This window comes from Ranitomeya imitator, chromosome 5, assembly GCF_032444005.1.
Source record: "Ranitomeya imitator isolate aRanImi1 chromosome 5, aRanImi1.pri, whole genome shotgun sequence".
Classification (NCBI taxonomy): Eukaryota; Metazoa; Chordata; class Amphibia; order Anura; family Dendrobatidae; genus Ranitomeya; species Ranitomeya imitator.
Genome location: NC_091286.1, coordinates 181,159,098 through 181,183,072, shown reverse-complemented (window position 1 = coordinate 181,183,072; position 23,975 = coordinate 181,159,098). Strand labels below are relative to the sequence as shown.

General features: G+C 45.4%; 1 protein-coding gene across 17 annotated transcripts in view; it reads right to left on the bottom strand.

The window, feature by feature from the left end:
- Positions 1-23,975, bottom strand: part of ZDHHC14 (zinc finger DHHC-type palmitoyltransferase 14) — a 650,690-nt gene that overhangs the window by 453,693 nt on the left and 173,022 nt on the right. For all 17 annotated transcript variants that reach the window (XR_011321957.1, XR_011321956.1, XR_011321955.1 and 14 more), the window contains 2 exons: positions 15,747-15,907; positions 11,968-12,126 (listed from right to left, as the gene is read on the bottom strand). Coding sequence is in view for 14 of the 17 variants with exons in the window: in XM_069769386.1 (XP_069625487.1) it covers positions 11,968-12,126; positions 15,747-15,907 (320 nt within the window). In the remaining 3 variants the exon portion in view is untranslated. The remainder of the gene's footprint in view (positions 1-11,967; positions 12,127-15,746; positions 15,908-23,975) is intronic.

Genomic DNA, 23,975 nt, shown 5'->3' with positions numbered 1-23,975 from the left:
CCATCGGGTTACTAAGCGCAGGGCCGCGCTTAGTAACCCGATGTTTACCCTGGTTACCAGTGCTAATGTAAAAAAAACAAACACTACATACTTACATTCCGGTGTCTGTCCCCCGGCGCTCTGCTTCCCTGCACGGTCAGCGCAGGCCGGCCGGAAAGCACAGCGGTGACGTCACCGCTTTGCTTTACGGCCAGCCGGCGCTTAAAGTCAGTGCAGGAAACCGGAATGTAAGTATGTAGTGTTTGTTTTTTTTTACATTTACACTGGTAACCAGGGTAAACATCGGGTTACTAAGCGCGGCCCTGCGCTTAGTAACCCGATGTTTACCCTGGTTACCAGTGAAGACATCGCTGAATCGGCGTCACACACGCCGATTCAGCGATGCCTGCAGGATTCCAGCGACAAAATAAAGTTCTGGACTTTCTGCTCTGACCAACGATGGCACAGCAGGATCCTGATCGCTGCTGCGTGTCAAACTCAACGATATCGCTAGCCAGGACGCTGCAACGTCTGTTATGATCAGGTGGCCTTGGAGCAGCATGAAAACCTTCTCTGGAGTAGGTGGTAACTTATACTGACCGCAAACTCTGATCTTAACACCGCAACTAGAAGTAGCCGTGGGGTGTACCTAACAAAACCTAGACACCTCGACACAGCCGGAGGACTAAATACCCCTAAAGATGGAAATAGGAAAACAATCTTGCCTCAGAGTAGACCCCCAAAGGATAGGCAGCCCCCCACAAATATTGACTGAGTTGGAGAGGAAAAGACACACGCAGGCAGAAAACAGGCTTAGCAAAGGAGGCCACTTCTAGCTAAATAGAAAAGGACAGGACAGAGTTCTGTGCGGTCAGTATTAAAACCCTTCCAAAATATCCACAGCAGAAAATACAAAAACTCCACCATCTAACTAAAGACGTGGAGAGTATAACTGCAACTCCAGAGAATCCAACCAGACTGAGAAAAACAGCTGACACAGTCTAAGCTGGACAAATAGAAACAAAAGATCAGCACTGAAAATAAGCACACAGAAAGTGTGCTTCAGAAAAAGAAACAGACACTTATCTTTGCTGAACTGGCAGCTAAGCAGGTGAGGCCAGGCAGAGATCCAATACTTCCAAAGAAACATTGACAACTGGCAAGGGCTAATGAATCCTGCACACTTAAATATCCCAGTCAGAACAGCAATTAGCAGAAACACCTGGCCAGTGCTGTGACTCAGAGACAACTGCATTCCCACCTACAACCACTGGAGGGAACCCAAAAGCAGAATTCACAACAAACGTCACGGATCGCTAGCGATATCGTTCAGTGTGAAGGTACCTTTATAGTTTAATTCCATACCTAGCCCTCTTGCTGGGTAGGTACTGACGGAATCTGAGCGTTCCCTTAAAATGAACTAAAAACTCATCCACGCAGATGGGGCACGTACCCTTCTGCAAACGTTTTGTTGAAGTGTTCGATGGCCGGCCGAATTTTGATCAGACGGTCAAAGTTGGGGTCATCTAATGGGGGACACTGTGCATTATCGGTATAATTCAGGAATTTGTGGATGGCCTCAAAAAGTGTCTGTGCCATGACCATTCGGAACACTGGAGTGATGTATAAAACATTAACACTCTAATTTTGACAAAGTTCTGGCTTCTTCAGGATCCCCATGTGAAGGACCAGGCCCCAAAACTGCATCAAGTTTTTAAAGTGACTGCAATGGGACGTCATTTATATGGGAACGCCTTCAAATTGCCACCACCAAGACCGCTTCCTGAAACCTATGGTCCACCAATGCCATTTGTACGTGTTGGAGATGATGCGTTCCAACTCTCGGAACATCCGCTGAAGCCATACTCAAGTAGTGGATTGACGCCAACTAAAAGTTTTTAATTACCGCCTAACAAGAGCACAAAGAATGGTGGAGTGCGCTTTTGGGATTCTAACATCCAAATGGCGAGTTCTGTTGACCGCTGTAAACCTGAAGACTGACACTGTGGACGAGGTGGTGAAATCTTGTGTGGTCCTACACAATTTCATAATATGCAAGGAACAAATTGCTATTGGTGACAACTTCGAAGAAACCACCTTAAATGATTATCATAACATTACTTTTGGAAGTTCTGTGTTAGTTTCCAGAATGATGGACAAATTTGCAGAATACTTTATTTCACCTCAAGGAAGAGTACACTGGCAGGATGAAATAGTTGGAAATTTTTTTCTTCGACCTTGTTACCCAAAGTATTGGGCTTTGTTTTACCCAAAGTATTGGGCCTGGTTTTACCCAAAGTAATGGACCTGGTTGGGTTTTACCCAAAGTATTGGGCCTGGTCGGGTTTTACCCAAAGTATTTAACCTTAGAATTAAATAAATGAAAGACAAAAAATGTTAAACAAAAAAAATATTTTATTTACAACTTTTATAAAACATTTACAAGTTAAGGTAGTGTGGGGTGGAGATACTACTAGAGGGGATATCAAATTGGACCATTTCGACAGTGAGAATGAGGAGAGAGGATTGTGGTGGTGACGGATCAGAAGGTAAAACAGAAGGTGAAGGTGTGGAGAAAGAAAGAGAATGGGTGGACATACAACCGAGAGTAGGCATGGGAATTTGGAAGGTTTGAGGGGTGGAGTTGAGGGATTGGGAGGCAGAAGAGGTGGTGGATGGAGAAGAGGGTTGTGTTTAGGGCATGATGGGTGTGGAAGGAGACAGGTGGTAGTGGGCAGGCAGTAGAGGTTGGGCAGCGAGTGGAGGCACAGATTATGTTGGGAACTGGTATGGGGCAGGAAGCTGTTACGGGGAAGGAAGCTGGTATTGTACAAGAGGGGAGGAGGGACAGTGGCTGGAGGGGGGCAGGCGATGGGGGAACTACCGTAGCTGGTGAAGGGGCTTGGGAGCTAACATGCGCTAGGGCAAACTGGCAGGCTTGCATTACATGCATCTGCTGGTCAGGAGATAGCTAATCTATGCCCTTGAGTATTGCCTGGAAAAAGGAGTGGTATGGCGATTTATTTGCATCTGAATGCATCCTATCCAGACTCAAGAATACTGTTGTTGAGGAGGTTAGACAACAGTTTGAGTGAGTTCTGGAAGGATGCATTTAGATGCAAGAACTCAGGCGCATAGCTCTTTTCCTGACCCCTCTGGCGCTGCCGCCCAGAACCCAAAGGTGTTCTAGAGGTGACAGCAGTGTCAGAGGGGTGGGGTAAAGGAAAAGCTACATCCTCACGAGCAGCTTCATGTAACGAAGTCTGCCATAATGCTCCAGCGCTGGTGGATGGGACCGGATGTGAGGGAAAGCTGGGAAGGTACAGATGGGTCGGGTCTGTCGAAGTGGCCCTCGGTGGCAGACTCCTGTGGGATCTCTTCAGTAGGGTTCACCTCTGCAGACTCCCGAGTGTTGCAGACGGTGCTGTGAAACAAAGAAAAACAATGTAATTAATATATTGTTATTGCTTGGCCCTGGCAGAAACCCCCCAAAAAAGTTACACATGTAAACATTTTTACTTGGTAAATGGGGTGGGAACACTTACCTTCTGCTAACCATAGTCGACCGCAGGAACGACAGGGCTCTAGCGTATTTGCCCTGCATCTCCTTGTTGAACTCCTTCTTGAAGCGATCTCTGAGTGACCGCCACTTCTTGATAACCCTTTCCCCTGAAAGTGAGAGCAAAAATTGGTTAGTATACAACACATTACATCCAGCAACATAACTGAACTGTGAATACTTACGCACTTGATTCTGGGCCCAAACCTCGAGGTCCTCCCAATGGTCCACAACTTCGTGGCATTCTTACTCCCAGAGCTGACGGGTCATAATAAGATCAGCGTGGCGACGGTCCCCCATAATCCACAGCGTCTCCCGCTCTCGGATTAGATCAATGAGGAAGTCGGCATCTAGACCGGCCTCCTCACCGTCAGTGTCGGAAGCACGCTGTGAATCCTGTTAAAAAAGACAAGAAACAAAAACATTACATTCAAATCAACATGAAGTGGAAAAAAAAGAAAACAGTACTTACTCTATGGCGACAACCCCCCCAACGCTCACGCAGATGACCCTGAGAGGAGCTTTGAGGACCTCTAGATCGAGCCCCAGAATTGGAAGACAAAAAACGAAACCATACCGTGATGTCTGTAATGATCGGTTTTTATGTATTGTGTGTATTGTGATGTCTGTGATGATGTGGTTCTGCGATGCATGTAAGAAACTTACAAAATGCGAGCCCGCTTCGGGTATTTCTCCACCCCGTCCGTCTCCTTCTGGAGCACCTCTGATGCTGGAACTTCCTGTTAAACAAGAATTATATATTAATAATATATGTATTTATTTACCTCGCAGTGCTGACTACATGGGGGATGGCTCCCAGAAGACATTGTTTAGCTGGCTGGTGGCCTAGAAGGCTGTGGCTGGCTGCTGGCCTGGTTGGCTGTGGCTGGCTGTTGGCCTGGTTGGCTGTGGCTGGCCTGGTTGGCTGTGGCTGGCCTGGTAGGCTGTGGTTGGCTGGCAGCAGGTTTTTGCTCTCGCCGGCGGCAGGTTTTTGCTCTGCCTAGCGGCAGGTTTTTGATCTGGCTAGCAGTAGGTTCTAACTCTCTATCTTGTTTGCAGGCTGGTACATGGATGAGTGATGCCCTGCCTGGCAGGTTTTATATACACCTTTCCTAATTGGGGGCTGGCCAATTGTATCCTAATTAAATTGGAGCATGCGCTAAAAAACGGAATCCGGCACTGTATTCCGTCATGTGATGGATCCGGGACCCATAGGCTTCCATTCTAGCAATCGCTGGACAAAAAAAAAAAAAACTTTACTTTCCCGCCGCCGGATGAACAATTTTCAACTGATCCAGCGAACAACGGATGAAACGTGAGGCAATCCGTCGCAATCCGTTGCTAATACAAGTCTATGAGAAAAAAAATGGATCAGGCAGCATCATTTGCCGGATCCGTTTTTTTTCTAAATTCGCCGGATTGAGCATGACGGCAAAAAACTGATGTGTGAAAGCAGCCTAACACAAAACTGAAAATAAAGACGAATTTCATTAACCAAGGTATCATTTTAATCAGTATAAGTGCGCAGACCTGACACTGTGTGTAGGTTACTATGCATAATCCTGCTGACAGGCTCCCTTTAAGGAGCTATTCGCAAAAAACACCAATATTACATACTGGTAGCAGCTTCTTCCAGAACCCATGACCGCACACCTGAGAGAGGGATGAGCCCAGCCAGGACAGGAATCTACTGAAATTAATGGGAGGTACCTCTCCCACCCGCTTCAGTTGGTTAAAGAGCATGAGGACCTCCCAGTTAGTTTACACATATAACCAACATTACATTATAAACACACCCAAGATATTTTGCACACCTATAAGGTGAAAAGGGGGGGAATATACGGGTGCTGTCATGGGTTCTGGAAAAACTGGCTACCGGTAAGTAACCTTGGTGTTTTCCCTTCACCCATGACAGCACACCCGAGAGACTTTGAAACAACCACAGGGAGGGACCACTGCTTGCAGCACCCTTCTACCAAAGGTTAAGTCAGCAGAGAAGGATAGATCCAAGCTTTAGTGCCTAAAGAAGGTGGATGATGAGGACCAGGTAGCGGTCTGACAAATTTGATCAATTGGATACCTCTGATTTCTTTGCCCAGGAGGTCGCCACGGCTCTCGTGGAATGAGCTTTCATGCAGTCAGGGATCGGAGCACCACTAGTAGAGTAAGCTAAACTAAAGGCCTCCCTAATCCATCTGGCATCAGTACCTTTTGTCACCCTGTAACCCTTTCTACTACCCTGGAAGGCTACAAACAGGGACTGGGCTTTCCACCACTGGCTAGTCACAGATATATACTGTAACAGGGCCCTTCTAAGTTCAAGATTATGAAACTTCCTCTCCCCCAGATTCTTAGAGTTATTACAGAAGGAGAGTAAGAATCTCTTGACTTCAATTAAAGTTTAACGCTACCTTGGGAAGATAAGCAGGATTAGGTCTTAACAGGACTATCCTCATATTTGTGTATAAGGAGGGTTCTGTAAGTCACCCTAAGAGCTGAAGTCAAAGCCACAAATATGATCGTTCTGAGGGTAAGATATCTTGACGATAACTGCTGTATGCGTTCAAATGGTTCTTTAGTCAAAGCTTCAAGTACAAGGTTTAGATCCCATGGGGGAACCCTCGGGACTGGAAATGGTCTGGATTGGTAAAAATATTTTATGAACCTCGCAACCCAAGTATTAGCCACCTGGTTATATCTATACAATGCACCCAAAGCAGACACCTGGACCTTAAGGGTACTAATAGCCAACCCCAGTTCAAACTCCTACTTTTTAGCAAGGTGGAAACTGACACCGGCAAAAACCCTGTTACTCAGTATTGCCCGTAATTCCACGCTGCTAGATCGAAGTCCTTTACTTGAGTGTGGAATATTGGCCCCTGACCCCTAAAGAAAGATCTACCTTTGCTTCTAAATGCCTCTGTGCAGATAGTATCTCCCATTGTAGCTGCCTGGTATGGAATTAGGCCTATTTGACTGCTAGGATGCAGGACGTTAAGGTTCCCAAGAAAGACAATATTTTCCTCAGGGACATCTGTGGAAGCTCTATGGCTGGCGAAGTTAGGTTCACTACCTACTCTAACTTGTTCTCGGGCAAGAAACAAGCCTGCAGCTCGGAGTTCAGTACCAAAGAAGATCTGCACCCTTTGGGATTGCATTCTTGATTTTTGAGTGTTCATCATCCAGCCCAGATCTTGTAAGACTACAGTAATCTCATTCAACTGTGTAGCACAGTGGTCCTCCAATCTTCCTACTATCAGAAAATCGTTCAGATAAGGAATGATGACTGTGTTCTGGATACGAAAGAAGGCTATCATCTCTGCTACCAATCTGATGAACACTCTCGGGGCAATTGACAACCCAAAGGGAAAAGCTCTATTTGTAATCTTGCCTGAAGAAGAAGCCACTGTGCTCTGAAAGCTTGCAAACATATTTTCTGGTTAGCCAATAAAGGTATCACTCCTAGAATACTTCTGTCATCATTGGGCAGAAAAGTATTCACGTCGATTTTTCTGGCTAACACGGTACCACAATACAATTTGTTATTGTACATCATGAAAAAATGTTTAAATTCCAGAACCACTACACATTCAAATTATCCTACTATGGGACTATAAGATTCCTGGGACATTCAGATGTTCTTCCAAGGTGGTGTACTTAATTCAGTGCACTATATGTCCTATTGGGAGCCTCGATGTAGGAGAAACAGGACAGAAAGAGCAAGGATGAGGTCTCATTGCTAGTGATGAGCGAGTGTAATCGTTGCTCGGGTTGTCCCGAGCACGCTAGGGTGACCTCCGAGAATTTGTTAGTGGCCAGAGATTTAGTTTTCATCACCTCAGCTGGATGATTTACAGCTACTAGCCAGGCTGAGTACATGTGGGGGTTGCCTGGTTGCAGGGAATTCTCCCATGTAATCAAACTGCCTAGCAGTCGCAAATCCTCCAGCTGCTGAGTGTAAAACTAAATCTCTGAGCATTCATAAATACTTGGAGACCACCCAAGCAACGAGTACAATGGCTCATCACTACTCATTGCCACACAATTACATAATAAAAAAAAATAAAAACCAATTACTAGTGGCCAAACATTTCTATAGTCCAGGAAACAATGTAAACAATATGAATGTTGTTATATTAACCCCTTAGCGACCGCCGATACGCCTTTTAACGGCGGCCGCTAAGGGTACTTAAACCACAGCGCCGTTAATTAACGGCGCTGTGGAAAAAGTAAATAGCGCCCCCCAGAGTCGGATTTTCTCCGGGGTCTCGGCTGCCGGGGGTAGCGGAGACCCCAGAGAACATGATTCGGGGTTTTTTTTTTACCGACCCCGCATTTGCGATCGCCGGTAATTAACCGTTTACCGGCGATCGCAAAAAAAAAAAAAAAAAAACGCGATTTCTTTTTAATTTCTCTGTCCTCCGATGTGATCGCACATCAGAGGACAGAGAAAAGGGGTGCCAGCTAGGTGAGTATCGGGGGGCTATCTCCCCCGATGCTCCTCGTGGCTCCCAGTGGGCGCCATCTTCAAAATGGCAGGCGCATGCGCAGTGCGCCCACCGGCCGGCACCGGGAGAATCTTTGGGGTCTCGGCTGCCGAGGGTAACCGAGACCCCAAAGAACATGATCGGGGTCGGTTTTACCGACCCCTGTTTTGCGATCGCCGGTAATTAACCGTTTTACCGGCGACCGCAAAAAAAAAAAAATCAAAGTGCAATTCTCTGTCCTCTGATGTGATCGCACATCAGAGGACAGAGAAATAGGGGGATTCGGGGACCCTATCATACTCACCTGTGTCCCTGGGTCCTCCTGCTGCTCCTCCTGGCCGTCGGCAAAAGAAAATAGCGGGCGTATGCGCAGTGCGCCCGCCATCTGTCGCCATCTGCCGGCCGGCAGGAGAAGAGCAGTTGGGGCTAAAATTAGGGTTAGGGTTAGGGCTAGGGTTGGGGCTAGGGTTAGGGTTGGGGCTAAATTTAGGGTTAGGGTTGGGGCTAAATTCAGGGTTAGGGTTCTTTCACACTTACTTCGGTACGGGGCCGTCGCAATGCATCGGCCCGACATACCGACGCACGTTGTGAAAATTGTGCACAACGTGGGCAGTGGATGTAGTTTTTCAACGCATCCGCTGCCCAATCTATGTCCTGGGGAGGAGGGGGCGGAGTTACGGCCACGCATGTGCGGTCAGAAATGGCGGACGCGACATACAAAAAAAGTTACATTGAACGTTTTTTGTGCCGACGGTCCGCCAAAACACAACTGATCCAGTGCACGACGGACGCGACGTGTGGCCATCCGTCACGATCCGTCGGCAATACAAGTCTATTGGCAAAAAAACGCATCCTGCGGGCACATTTGGAGGATCCGTTTTTTGTCCAAAACGACGGATTGCGACGGATGCCAAACGACGCAAGTGTGAAAGTAGCCTTAGGGCTAGGGTTAGGGTTGGGGCTAAAGTTAGGGCTAGGGTTGGGGCTAAAGTTAGGGTTAGATTTGGGATTGGGGTTAGGGTTTGGATTAGAGTTGGTATTAGGGTTAGGGTTGGCATTAGGGTTACGCTTGGGATTAGGGTTAGGTTTGAGGTTAGGGTTGAGATTAGGATTAGGGGTGTGTTGGATTTAGGGTTTTGATTATGGTTATGGTTAGGGTTGACATTAGGGTTGTTTTGGGGTAAGGGTTGTGATTATCGTTAGGGTTAGTGATTAGGATTATGGATCGGGTTGGGATTAGCGTTAGGGGTGCGTTGAGGTTAGGGTTGGAGCTAGAATTGGGGGGTTTCCACTTTTTAGTTACATCAGGGGGTCTCCAAACACGACAGCCAATTTTATGCTCAAAAAGTCAAATGGTGCTCCCTCCCTTCTGAGCTCTGCCGTGCGCCCAAACAGTGGATTACCCCCACATATAGGGCATCAGCGTACTCGGGATAAATTGGACAACTTTTGGGGTCCAATTTCTCCTGTTACCCTTGTGAAAATAAAAACTTGGGGGCTAAAAAAATCTTTTTTGTGGAAAAAAAAAATATTTTTTTATTTTCACGACTCTGCATTCTAAACTTCTGTGAAGCACTTGGGCATTCAAAATTCTCACCACACATCTAGATAAGTTCCTTGGGGGGTCTTGTTTCCAAAATGGGGTCACTTGTGGGGGGTTACTACTGTTTAGGTACATCAGGGGCTCTGCAAACGCAACATAACGCCCACAGACCATTCTATCTAAGTCTGCATTCCAAAACGGCGCTTCTTCCCTTCTGAGCTCTGCCGTGCGCCCAAACAGTGGTTTACCCCCACATATGGGGCATCAGCATACTCGGGATAAATTGGACAACAACTCTTGGGGTCCGATTTCTCTTGTTACCCTTGTGAAAATAAAAACTTGGGGGCTAAAAAATCTTTTTTGTGGAAAAAAAAATTATTTTTTATTTTCACGACTAAACTTCTGTGAAGCACTTGGGCATTCAACGTTCTCACCACACATCTAGATAAGTTCCATGGGGGGTCTAGTTTCCAAAATGGGGTCACTTGTGGGGGGTTTCCACTGTTTAGGCACATCAGGGGCTCTCCAAACGCGACATGGCATCCAATGTCAATTCCAGACAATTCTACATTGAAAAAGTAAAACGGCACTCCTTCTCTTCCAAGCTCTGCGGTGCGCCCAAACAGTGGTTTACCCACACATATTGGGTATCGACGTACTCAGGAGAAATTGCACTACAACTTTTGTGGTCTAATTTCTCCTGTTACCCTTGTGAAAATAAAAATTTGGGGGCAAAAAGATCATTTTTGTAGAAATGCGATTTTTTATTTTCACGGCTCTACGTTCTAAACTTCTGTGAAGCTCTTGGGGGTTCAAAGTGCTCACCACACATCTAGATAAGTTCCTTAAGGGGTCTAGTTTACAAAATGGGATCACTTGTGGGGGGTTTCCACGGTTTAGGCACATCAGGGGCTCTCTAAACGTGACATGGCGTCCGATCTCAATTCCAGCCAATTCTGCATTGAAAAAGTCAAACGGCGCTCCTTCACTTCCAAGTTCGACGGTGCGCCCAAACAGTGGTTTACCCCCACATATGGGGTATTGGCGTATTCAGGAGAAATTGCATAACAAAATTTATGGTTACATTTCTGTTTTTACACTTCTGAAAATAAAAAAAATGGTTCTGAATTAAAATGTTTGCAAAAAAAAGTTAAATGTTCATTTTTTCCTTCCACATTGTTTCAGTTCCTGTGAAGCACGTAAAGGGTTAATAAACTTCTTGAATGTGGTTTTGAGAACCTTGAGGGGTGTAGTTTTTAGAATGGTGTCATACTTCGTTATTTTCTATCATATAGACCCCTCAAAATGACTTCAAATGTGATGTGGTCCCTAAAAAAAAAAGGTGTTGTAAAAATGAGAAATTGCTGGTCAACTTTTAACCCTTATAACTCCCTAACAAAAAAAAATTTGGTTTCCAAAATTGTGCTGATGTAAAGTAGACATGTGGGAAATGTTATTTATTAACTATTTTTTTGACATATCTCTCTGATTTAAGGGCATAAAAATACAAAGTTTGAAAATTGCTAAATTTTAAAGATTTTCGCCATATTTCCGTTTTTTTCATAAATAATCGCAAGTAATATCGAAGACATGTTACCTCTAACATGAAGTACAATATGTGACGAAAAAACAATCTCAGAATCAGCGGGATCCGTTGAAGCGTTCCGGAGTTATAACCTCAAAGTGACAGTGGTCAGAATTGCAAAAATTGGCTCGGTCATTAAGTACCAAATTGGCTCTGTCACTAAGGGGTTAAAAGGCTATTTTAAATCACAAAAACATCACAGGATTTGTGAATACAAACTTAGGGCCTCATTCCATCCACACAGGACTAAATCTGTCAGAAGGATTTATGACTCATTACAGAATCTGAGGAATCTGCTCCAAAGAAATTGAGGGCACCAGCCCTCTGATGTTACTTGGATATTGGGACTATAAAACTTTCACACCACTAATCTAATTCAAGTAAGGATTCATTATTTGAGCTCAGTTTGTTTAACTGTCCATTTATTATACCATGCCTTTTTTTTTTTTTTTTTTATTACTTTTGTGCATATTTGTGTTTTTTCACAAACTGATATACAATGCCTGAGGAAGGGTCCTAAGAAGACACAAAAGCTTGCTTTGTAACATCATTTATATGATTTTTGTTAGCCATTAAAAAGGTATAACTTACAAACATGCTGTCCCCGTAAAGTCATGCTTGGCCCCCCATCTACTTCCTCAGCCCAATTGGACGACTTATAGTGGCGAGTGGTATGCTATTTCTCTACTCCACAAAATCTAGAACAGGACTGCTTTCTACATGTCTCCCAGCACAACCTGTAAACCTCCTAGATTTACAATACAAACAGATGCAGTGCTGTAGTAAGGTCTCGCATCTTTCAGCTTATGCTCACCAACACAGTTGTCACATAAACTGCAATGTGAGGCACGTGGTGGGCGGAAGATTTTGCAGGTAAAACAATATTTCAGCTTCACAGTTTGTCCATTTATGACAATTTCTTTCGCTCTTGGAGGAGGTCGATATCCACCTGAAGTTGACCCATTAGCAACATCTACGAAAGAGGTAAAGAAAGCCTCACAGTAAGTGAACAGAACTGATACATGTTCAGCTTACCTTTAAAGTGTTATGTGCACATTTTGTCTTTTAGACACCGACGAATCCGACCAAGATTTGCAGAGGAAGAAGTTTCAGGACATGCCTGTGTCTTTTGCACTTTAGTGTGACTGCTTGTGCTTTTAGTGTATCTTTTTTTTTACTACCATTTTACATAAAATAGTGAGTGGCTTCCAAGCAGAAAACACCTGACAAATGGTGATATATTAATAATGGTGGTGAGACAAAATCAGAAGTCATTATTTACATGCACAAAACCAAATGTGGGATTATTTTTTCCCCAAAGCATAATCCAAGCAAAAGGTGGTGGCTTCAGCATCCATTAACTATCAACTTGCTTTATTATGGCATCACATATACAGAAACAGCAATGTTTCAACCTTTAGTTTAGATATGGACCTTTGTCAATCTTGACAAAATCCCAGTTCCTTATCATGGTGTCAAAACATTGCTGCCAACTCTGTATTTGTGATGCCATAATAAAGCAAGCTGATAGTCAGAGGTGTATCTAGGGCTTCTGGCACCCGGGGCAAGAATTCATTTTGGCGCCCCCCCCCCCCCAGGACATATGCGATTTTCACACTTAGTCATGTACCTTCAAGCTCCTCTCCCTAATGCTCTCAATATTCAGTGAAAAACGGAGAAGCAGAAGAGAAGCTCGTTGTCACAGGACCGTAAGTATGAAAGTCGCATATGAGAGAAGTGTCCATGTGATGACTACTGGAACCTGCAGAGCTGAATCCTGACATCGCAGGCTTCTGAATTCTCACAACTAATGTGCTGCACATTTTTAGGATTCTCCCTTGCCTGTGGACAGTCATGTCAGCACAAGTATGTGATTTGTATACTTCTGGCCACATTCCGACTAGACGTGTCTGACCTCGCTCAGTTAATTTTCATTGAGTGAGGCCACACATGTCTAGTCAGCATGTGACCGCATGTATGTAAATCGCCAGCATGAGAGAATTCTGACAGTGTGCAGTGCGCACTGTGAGAACTCAGAAGCCTGCCCTCGTTCCCCAATACTGTTTCCTCATACATGCCAACCCATTCCCCTGTACTGTTTCCTCATATATGCCCCCCATCTCCCCCTTTGCTCTTCATTTTGTGTCCTTAAATCCCCCCATCTCCTCTCCAAATCTCCCCCACACAATAAATCCCCCATTCCCCACACAGCTCCTCATCATTCCCCCCATTCCCCACACAGCTCCTCATCATCCCCCTATTCCCCACACAGGGTCTCATCATCTCCCCATTCCCCACACAGCATCTCATCATCTCCCCATTCCCCACACAGCGTCTCATCAGCCCCCCATTCCCCACACAGCGTCTCATCAGCCCCCCATTCCCCACACAGTGTCTCATCAGCCCCCATTCCCCACACAGGGTCTCATCATCTCCCTATTCCCCACACAGCGTCTCTTCATCCCCCTATTCCCCACACAGCATCTCATCATCTCCCCATTCCCCACACAGCATCTCATCATCTCCCCATTCCCCACACAGTGTCTCATCAGCCCCCATTCCCCACACAGGGTCTCATCATCTCCCTATTCCCCACACAGCGTCTCTTCATCCCCCTATTCCCCACACAGCATCTCATCATCTCCCCATTCCCCACACAGCGTCTCATCAGCCCCCCATTCCCCACACAGCGTCTCATCAGCCCCTATTCCCCAGACAGCTCCTCATCATCCCCCTATTCCCCACACAGCATCTCATCATCTCCCCATTCCCCACACAGCATCTCATCATCTCCCCATTCCCCACACAGCGTCTCATCAGCCCCCCATTCCCCACACAGTGTCTCATCAGCCCCCCATTCCCCACACAGTGTCTCATCAGCCCCCATTCCCCACACAGGGTCTCATCATCTCCCTATTCCCCACACAGCGTCTCTTCATCCCCCTATTCCCCACACAGCATCTCATCATCTCCCCATTCCCCACACAGCGTCTCATCAGCCCCCCATTCCCCACACAGCGTCTCATCAGCCCCTATTCCCCAGACAGCTCCTCATCATCCCCCTATTCCCCACACAGCATCTCATCATCTCCCCATTCCCCACACAGCATCTCATCAGCCCCCCATTCCCCACACAGCGTCTCATCAGCCCCCCATTCCCCACACAGCGTCTCATCAGCCCCCATTCCCCACACAGCGTCTCATCAGCCCCCCATTCCCCACACAGCGTCTCATCAGCCCCCCATTCCCCACACAGCGTCTCATCAGCCCCCATTCCCCACACAGCGTCTCATCAGCCCCCATTCCCCACACAGCGTCTCATCAGCCCTCCATTCCCCACACAGCGTCTCATCAGCCCCCCATTCCCCACACAGCGTCTCATCAGCCCCCTATTCCCCACACAGCGTCTCATCAGCCCCCATTCCCCACACAGCGTCTCATCAGCCCCCATTCCCCACACAGCGTCTCATCAGCCCCCCATTCCCCACACAGCGTCTCATCAGCCCCTATTCCCCAGACAGCTCCTCATCATCTCCCCATTCCCCACACAGCGTCTCATCATCTCCCCATTCCCCACACAGCGTCTCATCAGCCCCTATTCCAAATGCGTCCTCATTTCCTTGTACCCTGGGTCCACCATGGTGCAGCTCCTCTCCTCACATGGCTCCATGCTGCAGCCCCTTGGTCCTCTCTTCGCACGGCTCCATGCTGCAGCTCCTCATTTCCGGCTTCTCTTCTCCACCAGCAGCTTCCTGCAATCGACTCCTCCCCCTCAAGAAATCAACTCCAGTTTAGACGCTGCCCTGCAGTCAGATCTTCAATTGTACTCGTGTCTAAGATACGAGTACAATTGAATACTGGGAGCCGGCGCGCTGCAGCTTCTCTGTGCCGGCTGTCAGCTTGACAGTCGGCACAGAGAACAGCTGACTCCCAGTCCGGGGGGGCGGCAGAATGCAGCTGCTGGGGGAGACACTACGGACCGCCACGTTAGGTGGCCCGACTGCGCCCCCCTGCCAGCTGCGCCCGGGGCAAATGCCCCGGCTGCCCCCCCCTAGATACGCCACTGCTGATAGTTATTAGATGCTGAAGCCATCTTCTTATACTTGGAATTTGTTTGGAAAACCTTCCCACTTTCTTTTCCTCAAATAGTCATGTAATTTTAATAGCTTCATGTTTTTGGAATCCTGAAGGTAGGTGGGTGGGTGGGTCAGGGTGTGTGTGTGTCCCAATACAATTCTATAGCGCTGCGTATTTTTCCACAATGCGTTTCCGCTGCAGAAAAAAAAGCAGCATTGGCACAACAATTGCGGAATGCCATTAAAAATAATGGTATGCGTTTTGTAAGCGTTTAAGCATTTCCGCAGCAGAAAAACACAACAAAAACGCTTAAAAAACGCTACGTGGGCACATAGCCTTAAAGTGCATTTTTAATGTGCTTATAACCGTCACTTCGAACCGTTAATTTATATATTGGAAATATAAAAACAAAGTTTATAAATATAAGCTGTAAAAGAATATAAATATATATTTTTTAAATCTTTTTATTTTAAATATAAAAAGCCAATTCTGTTGCCAACGCTAATCTTCTATTACCTATTTGTCTTTCCATATCTGCTGCTTCATCTGGAGTGGCACGTGGAAGAACACCTGGATCACTAAAACTTGTTCTAAGTAATGTTCCCATCACAAAGACGACAAGGATTCCGCCTATTACAGGAATTGCAGGAGTAATTTTCACGGCTAAATAAGGACAACTGCAGAGAAACAGACAGTCAGGTAAAATTATTTGCTCAAATTAGGTTAACAATATAATTGAGCAGACATGTTCTGCCTTGATAGGGTTTTATACTTCTCTACTGGGCTTTACACCCCAGATTTTTTCTTTAGGTTTAGTGTAATCATGTCAATAACCAGGACAGCCAGTCTGTAAATTCCTGGAGAGGCCATAAAAATGGTAATTTCTTTCCAGGGACTGGATTTTTTTTCTAGAATGAGGCAATACATACAATAACAAAAAAGTGTACAATCAATTTAAAATAGCAACTTATAAGACACATCTGCATGTTGTACAATGTCCAATTATTTAAATCAGATACCCACAGAAGGACTCTATGACCTATCATCATTGAGTTTACAAAACCCACACACAAAGAAAGGATGATACTTTGGTCCTAATTATTTCAAAATATAACAACTTTATTATTTAAAATTACAGACATAGGTGAAAAAGGGAATGAATCAGAAAACTATAACCCTAAGGGTTGCTGTGCAAGAAAGGGAGGCGCGTTTACCTGGGCATATACCTATGGACATGTAATGATCCCTAACCTCTCCAATATATACGTGACCCAAAATATACAGAGGTAGGCATATAGATAAGGACACTGCTAAATCCCAATAGGTACAATCCGTCATAATCACCCCTCAGAGTCAATCATAACTGAGGCACAAATAATTAAGTCAATGCATAAGATCAGCATAATCACCTTCTAGTAGATGTAATCAAGATTTCCAGTGAGCGCGCCTCTGCCCCAACGCGCGTTTCAGAGAAGCAGCTTCGTCAGGGTGCGCGCAAGTATATTAATCATGTGAGTTTAAAAAGGCTAAGCCCGGAAGTATAACGCGTGCCTGAACCGGAAGTTGTCATGTGTCGCCAAGACAACCGCGGCGTCGGCCGGCGTCTGAATTCCCGAGCATTAGTAACATAGTAACATAGTAACATAGTTAGTAAGGCCGAAAAAAGACATTTGTCCATCCAGTTCAGCCTATGTTCCATCATAATAAATCCCCAGATCTACGTCCTTCTACAGAACCTAATTGTATGATACAATATTGTTCTGCTCCAGGAAGACATCCAGGCCTCTCTTGAACCCCTCGACTGAGTTCGCCATCACCACCTCCTCAGGCAAGCAATTCCAGATTCTCACTGCCCTAACAGTAAAGAATCCTCTTCTATGTTGGTGGAAAAACCTTCTCTCCTCCAGACGCAAAGAATGCCCCCTTGTGCCCGTCACCTTCCTTGGTATAAACAGATCCTCAGCGAGATATTTGTATTGTCCCCTTATATACTTATACATGGTTATTAGATCGCCCCTCAGTCGTCTTTTTTCTAGACTAAATAATCCTAATTTCGCTAATCTATCTGGGTATTGTAGTTCTCCCATCCCCTTTATTAATTTTGTTGCCCTCCTTTGTACTCTCTCTAGTTCCATTATATCCTTCCTGAGCACCGGTGCCCAAAACTGGACACAGTACTCCATGTGCGGTCTAACTAGGGATTTGTACAGAGGCAGTATAATGCTCTCATCATGTGTATCCAGACCTCTTTTAATGCACCCCATGATCCTGTTTGCCTTGGCAGCTGCTGCCTGGCACTGGCTGCTCCAGGTAAGTTTATCATTAACTAGGATCCCCAAGTCATTCTCCCTGTCAGATTTACCCAGTGGTTTCCCGTTCAGTGTGTAATGGTGATATTGATTCCCTCTTCCCATGTGTATAACCTTACATTTATCATTGTTAAACCTCATCTGCCACCTTTCAGCCCAAGTTTCCAACTTATCCAGATCCATCTGTAGCAGAATACTATCTTCTCTTGTATTAACTGCTTTACATAGTTTTGTATCATCTGCAAATATCGATATTTTACTGTGTAAACCTTCTACCAGATCATTAATGAATATGTTGAAGAGAACAGGTCCCAATACTGACCCCTGCGGTACCCCACTGGTCACAGCGACCCAGTTAGAGACTATACCATTTATAACCACCCTCTGCTTTCTATCACTAAGCCAGTTACTAACCCATTTACACACATTTTCCCCCAGACCAAGCATTCTCATTTTGTGTACCAACCTCTTGTGCGGCACGGTATCAAACGCTTTGGAAAAATCGAGATATACCACGTCCAATGACTCACCGTGGTCCAGCCTATAGCTTACCTCTTCATAAAAACTGATTAGATTGGTTTGACAGGAGCGATTTCTCATAAACCCATGCTGATATGGAGTTAAACAGTTATTCTCATTGAGATAATCCAGAATAACATCCCTCAGAAACCCTTCAAATATTTTACCAACAATAGAGGTTAGACTTACTGGCCTATAATTTCCAGGTTCACTTTTAGAGCCCTTTTTGAATATTGGCACCACATTTGCTATGCGCCAGTCCTGCGGAACAGACCCTGTCGCTATAGAGTCCCTAAAAATAAGAAATAATGGTTTATCTATTACATTACTTAGTTCTCTTAGTACTCGTGGGTGTATGCCATCCGGACCCGGAGATTTATCTATTTTAATCTTATTTAGCCGGTTTCGCACCTCTTCTTGGGTTAGATTGGTGACCCTTAATATAGGGTTTTCATTGTTTCTTGGGATTTCACCTAGCATTTCATTTTCCACCGTGAATACCGTGGAGAAGAAGGTGTTTAATATGTTAGCTTTTTCCTCGTCATCTACAACCATTCTTTCCTCACTATTTTTTAAGGGGCCTACATTTTCAGTTTTTATTCTTTTACTATTGATATAGTTGAAGAACAGTTTGGGATTAGTTTTACTCTCCTTAGCAATGTGCTTCTCTGTTTCCTTTTTGGCAGCTTTAATTAGTTTTTTAGATGAAGTATTTTTCTCCCTATAGTTTTTTAGAGCTTCAATGGTGCCATCCTGCTTTAGTAGTGCAAATGCTTTCTTTTTACTGTTAATTGCCTGTCTTACTTCTTTGTTTAGCCACATTGGGTTTTTCCTATTTCTAGTCCTTTTATTCCCACAAGGTATAAACCGCTTACACTGCCTATTTAGGATGTTCTTAAACATTTCCCATTTATTATCTGTATTCTCATTTCTGAGGATATTGTCCCAGTCTACCAGATTAAGGGCATCTCTAAGCTGTTCAAACTTTGCCTTCCTAAAGTTCAATGTTTTTGTGACTCCCTGACAAGTCCCCCTAGTGAAAGACAGGTGAAACTGCACAATATTGTGGTCGCTATTTCCTAAATGCCCAACCACCTGCAGATTTGTTATTCTGTCAGGTCTATTAGATAGTATTAGGTCTAAAAGTGCTGCTCCTCTGGTTGGATTCTGCACCAATTGTGAAAGATAATTTTTCACAATCATTAGGAAAGAGATCACGGGGGCTCCACGTGATTGCGACCACCCGACCCGAAGCTTGAAAGCCAGCAGGCACAGCAGTGCCCAGAGACACACAGACAACATATGGTATTGAATATTAGGAGACACCATATAGCACAATATTGGCTATCAATTACAAATTACTTATAGATAAAATTCCTCCTATAATCCAAAAAGAGTAATATAACCATAACATGGCAGAAGTATATTGATTGTAGTTAAATAATGCCATATGTAAACAATTTAGAGCAGTAACCTATTCTGCCTAATAGGGACGAAAACCAAACTTAAAAGATAACTATATCATAGTTCATAAGAGACATCACAATATGAACACATTAATGAAAATGTTTGTATAAAAGACGAAGAATCAAAAACATATAAAGATTTACATAACCATGTGGGAATATAGTATCTCTTCTTATTCCGAAACAGTGAAGTTGTTCAAGTTTTCATAGGGAACATACTTAGGAATACTAGTAAGGTGTAATTAGCCCACATCACGAGGAGCCCAAAAGACCAATATTATACGTTAAATTCTTCCTCTGTCACTGCAGCGGGGCCATCTGGAGTGAAGATACGGACATATGGATGTATAAATCAAAGGCTAGAACAATAAAATCATAAAAAAAAGTTAAAAACAAACAGCACCTTAAATGACAATGGTTACTGTGGTCAGCAGTCAATGGTCCAAATCCATCTAGATTCTACCTGAGCAAGTCACTTAACCCCTTCCCGACCTTTGACGCATACGCTGCGTCATGAAAGTCGGTGCCCTTCCGACCCATGACGCAGCATATGCGTCATGGAAAGATCGCGTCCCTGCAGATCGGGTGAAAGGGTTAACTCCCATTTCACCCGGCCTGCAGGGACAGGGGGAGTGGTAGTTTAGCCCAGGGGGGGTGGCTTCACCCCCTCGTGGCTACGATCGCTCTGATTGGCTGTTGAAAGTGAAACTGCCAATCAGAGCGATTTGTAATATTTCACCTAAAAAAATGGTGAAATATTACAATCCAGCCATGGCCGATGCTGCAATATCATCGGCCATGGCTGGACACACTAATGTGCCCCCACTCCACCCCTCCGATCGCCTCCCCAGCCCCCCGATCTGTGCTCCGCTCCCCTCGGTCCTGTGCTCCGCTCCCCCGTCCTCCTGCCCGCTCCCCCCGTGCTCCAATCATCCCCCCGTGCTCCAATCAAACCCCCCCGCACTCCGATCCCACCCCCCGCACAGCGATCCCCTCCCGCACAGCGATTCCCCCCCCCCCGTGCTCCGATCCACCCGCCCGCACAGCGATCCCCCACTCCGTGCTCTAATCCACCCCCCCCCCCGTGTTCCGATCCACCCCCCCGTGCTCCGACGCCCCCCCGTGCCCTGATCTCCCCCCCTTTATACTTACCTGGCCTCCCGGGGACCGTCCGTCTTCTTTCCTGGGCGCCGCCATCTTCCAAAATGGCGGGCGCATGTGCAGTGCGCCCGCCGAATCTGCCGGCCGGCAGATTCGTTCCAGAGTGAATTTTGATCACTGAGATATAATATATCTCAGTGATCAAAATAAAAAAAAAAGTAAATGACTTCCCCCCCCTTTGTCACCCCCATAGGTAGGGACAATAAAAAAAATATATATTTTTTTTTTCCACTAAGGTTGGGGTAAGAACTAGGGTTAGGGGTAGGGTTAGGGGTAGGGTTAGGGGTAGGGTTAGGGTTAGGGGTAGGGTTAGGGTTTCGGTATGTGCACACGTATTCTGGTCCTCTGCGGATTTTTCCGCTGCGGATTTGATAAATCCGCAGTGCTAAACCGCTGCGGATTTATGGCGGATTTACCGCGTTTTTTCTGCGCATTTCAATGCGGTTTTACAACAGCGATTTTCTATTTGAGCAGTTGTAAAACCGCTGCGGAATCTGCAGAAAGAAGTGACATGCTGCGGAATGTAAACCGCTGCGTTTCCGTGCAGTTTTTCTGCAGCATGTGTACAGCGATTTTTGTTTCCCATAGGTTTGCATTGAACTGTAAACTCATGGGAAACTGCTGCGGATCCGCAGCGTTTTCCGCAGCGTGTGCACATACCTTTAGAATTAGGCTATGTGCACACGGTGCGGATTTGGCTGCGGATCCGCAGCAGAGTTCCATCAGGTTTACAGTACCATGTAAACATATGGAAAACCAAATCCGCTGTGCCCATGGTGCGGAAAATACCGCGCGGGAACGCTGCGTTGTATTTTCCGCAGCATGTCAATTCTTTGTGCGGATTCCGCAGCGTTTTACACCTGTTCCTCAATAGGAATCCGCAGGTGAAATCCGGACAAAAAACACTGGAAATCCGCTGAAAATCCGCAGGTAAAACGCAGTGCCTTTTACCCGCGGATTTTTCAAAAATGGTGCTGAAAAATCTCATACGAATCCGCAACGTGGGCACATAGCCTTAGGGTTAGGGTTGGGTAGGAATTAGGGTTGTGGTTAGGGTTAGGGGTGTGTTGGGGTTAGGGTTGTGATTAGGGTTATGGCTACAGTTGGGATTAGGGTTAGGGGTGTGTTGGGGTTAGTGTTGGAGTTAGAATTGAGGGGTTTCCACTGTTTAGGCACATCAGGGGGTCTCCAAACGCAACATGGCGCCACCATTGATTCCAGCCAATCTTGTATTCAAAAAGTCAAATGGTGCTCCCTCACTTCCGAGCCCCGACGTGTGCCCAAACAATGGTTTACCCCCACATATGGGGTACCAGCATACTCAGGACAAACTGCGCAACAATTACTGGGGTCCAATTTCTCCTGTTACCCTTGAGAAAATAAAAAATTGCTTGCTAAAACATCATTTTTGAGGAAAGAAAAATGATTTTTTATTTTCACGGCTCTGCGTTGTAAACGTCTGTGAAACACTTGGGGGTTCAAAGTGCTCACCACATATCTAGATAAGTTCCTTGGGGGGTCTAGTTTCCAAAATGGGGTCACTTGTGTGGGGTTTCTACTGTTTAGGCACACCAGGGGCTCTGCAAACGCAACGTGACGCCCGCAGACCATTCCATCAAAGTCTGCATTTCAAAAGTCACTACTTCCCTTCTGAGCCCCCACGTGTGCCCAAACAGTGGTTTACCCCCACACATGGGGTATCAGCGTACTCAGGAGAAACTGGACAACAACATTTGTGGTCCAATTTCTCCTGTAACCCTTGGGAAAATAAAAAATTCTGGGCTAAAAAATTATTTTTGAGGAAAGAAAACGTATTTATTATTTTCACTGCTCTGTGTTATGAACTTCTGTGAAGCACTTGGGGGTTCAAAGTGCTCACCTCACATCTAGATAAGTTCCTTTCGGGGTCTAGTTTCCAAAATGGGGTCACTTGTGGGGGGTTTCTACTGTTTAGCCACATCAGGGGCTCTGCAAACGCAACGTGACGCCCGCAGAGCATTCCATCAAAGTCTGCATTTCAAAACGTCACTACTTCACTTCCGAGCCCCAGCATGTGCCTAAACAGTGGTTTACCCCCACATATTGGGTATCAGCGTACTCAGGAGAAACTGGACAACAACTTTTGGGGTCAAATTTCTCCTGTTACCCTTGGGAAAATAAAAAATTGCGGGCTAAAAAAATCATTTTTGAGAAAAGAATTTTTATTTTTTATTTTCATGGCTCTGCGTTATAAACTTCTGTGAAGCACTTGAGGGTTCAAAGTGCTCACCACACATCTAGATTAGTTCCTTTGGGGGTCTAGTTTCCAAAATGGGGTCATTTGTGGGGGATCTCTAATGTTTAGGCACACAGGGGCTCTCCAAACGCGACATGGTGTCCGCTAATGATTGGAGCTAATTTTCCATTTAAAAAGCCAAATGGCGTGCCTTCCCTTCTGAGCCCTGCCGTGCGCCCAAACAGTGGTTTACCCCCACATATGGGGTATCTTCGTACTCAGGACAAACTGGACAACAACATTTGTGGTCCAATTTCTCCTATTACCATTGGCAAAATAGGAAATTCCAGGCTAAAAAATCATTTTTGAGAAAAGAAAAATTATTTTTTATTTTCATGGCCCTGCATTATAAACTTCTGTGAAGAACCTGGGGGTTTAAAGTGCTCAGTATGCATCTAGATAAGTTCCTTGGGGGGTCTAGTTTCCAAAATGGGATCACTTGTGGGGGAGCTCCATTGCATAGGCACACAGGGGCTCTCCAAATGCGACATGGTGTCCGCTAACAAATGGAGCTAATTTTCCATTCAAAAAGTCAAATGGCGCGCCTTCCCTTCCGAGCCCTGCCGAGTGCCCAAACAGTGGTTTACCCCCACATATGAGGTATCGGCGTACTCGGGAGAAATTGCTCAACAAATTTTAGGATCCATTTTATCCTATTGCCCATGTGAAAATGAAAAAATTGAGGCGAAAATAAATTTTTTGTGAAAAAAAAGTACTTTTTCATTTTTACGGATCAATTTGTGAAGCACCTGAGGGTTTAAAGTGCTCACTAGGCATCTAGATAAGTTCCTTGGGGGGTCCAGTTTCCAAAATGGGGTCACTTGTGGGGGAGCTCCAATGTTTAAGCACACAGGAGCTATCCAAACGCGACATGGTGTCCGCTAACGATGGAAATAATTTTTCATTCAAAAAGTCAAATGGCGCTCCTTCCCTTCCGAGCCTTACCATGTGCCCAAACAGTGGTTTACCCCCACATGTGAGGTATCGGTGTGCTCAGAAGAAATTGCCAAACAAA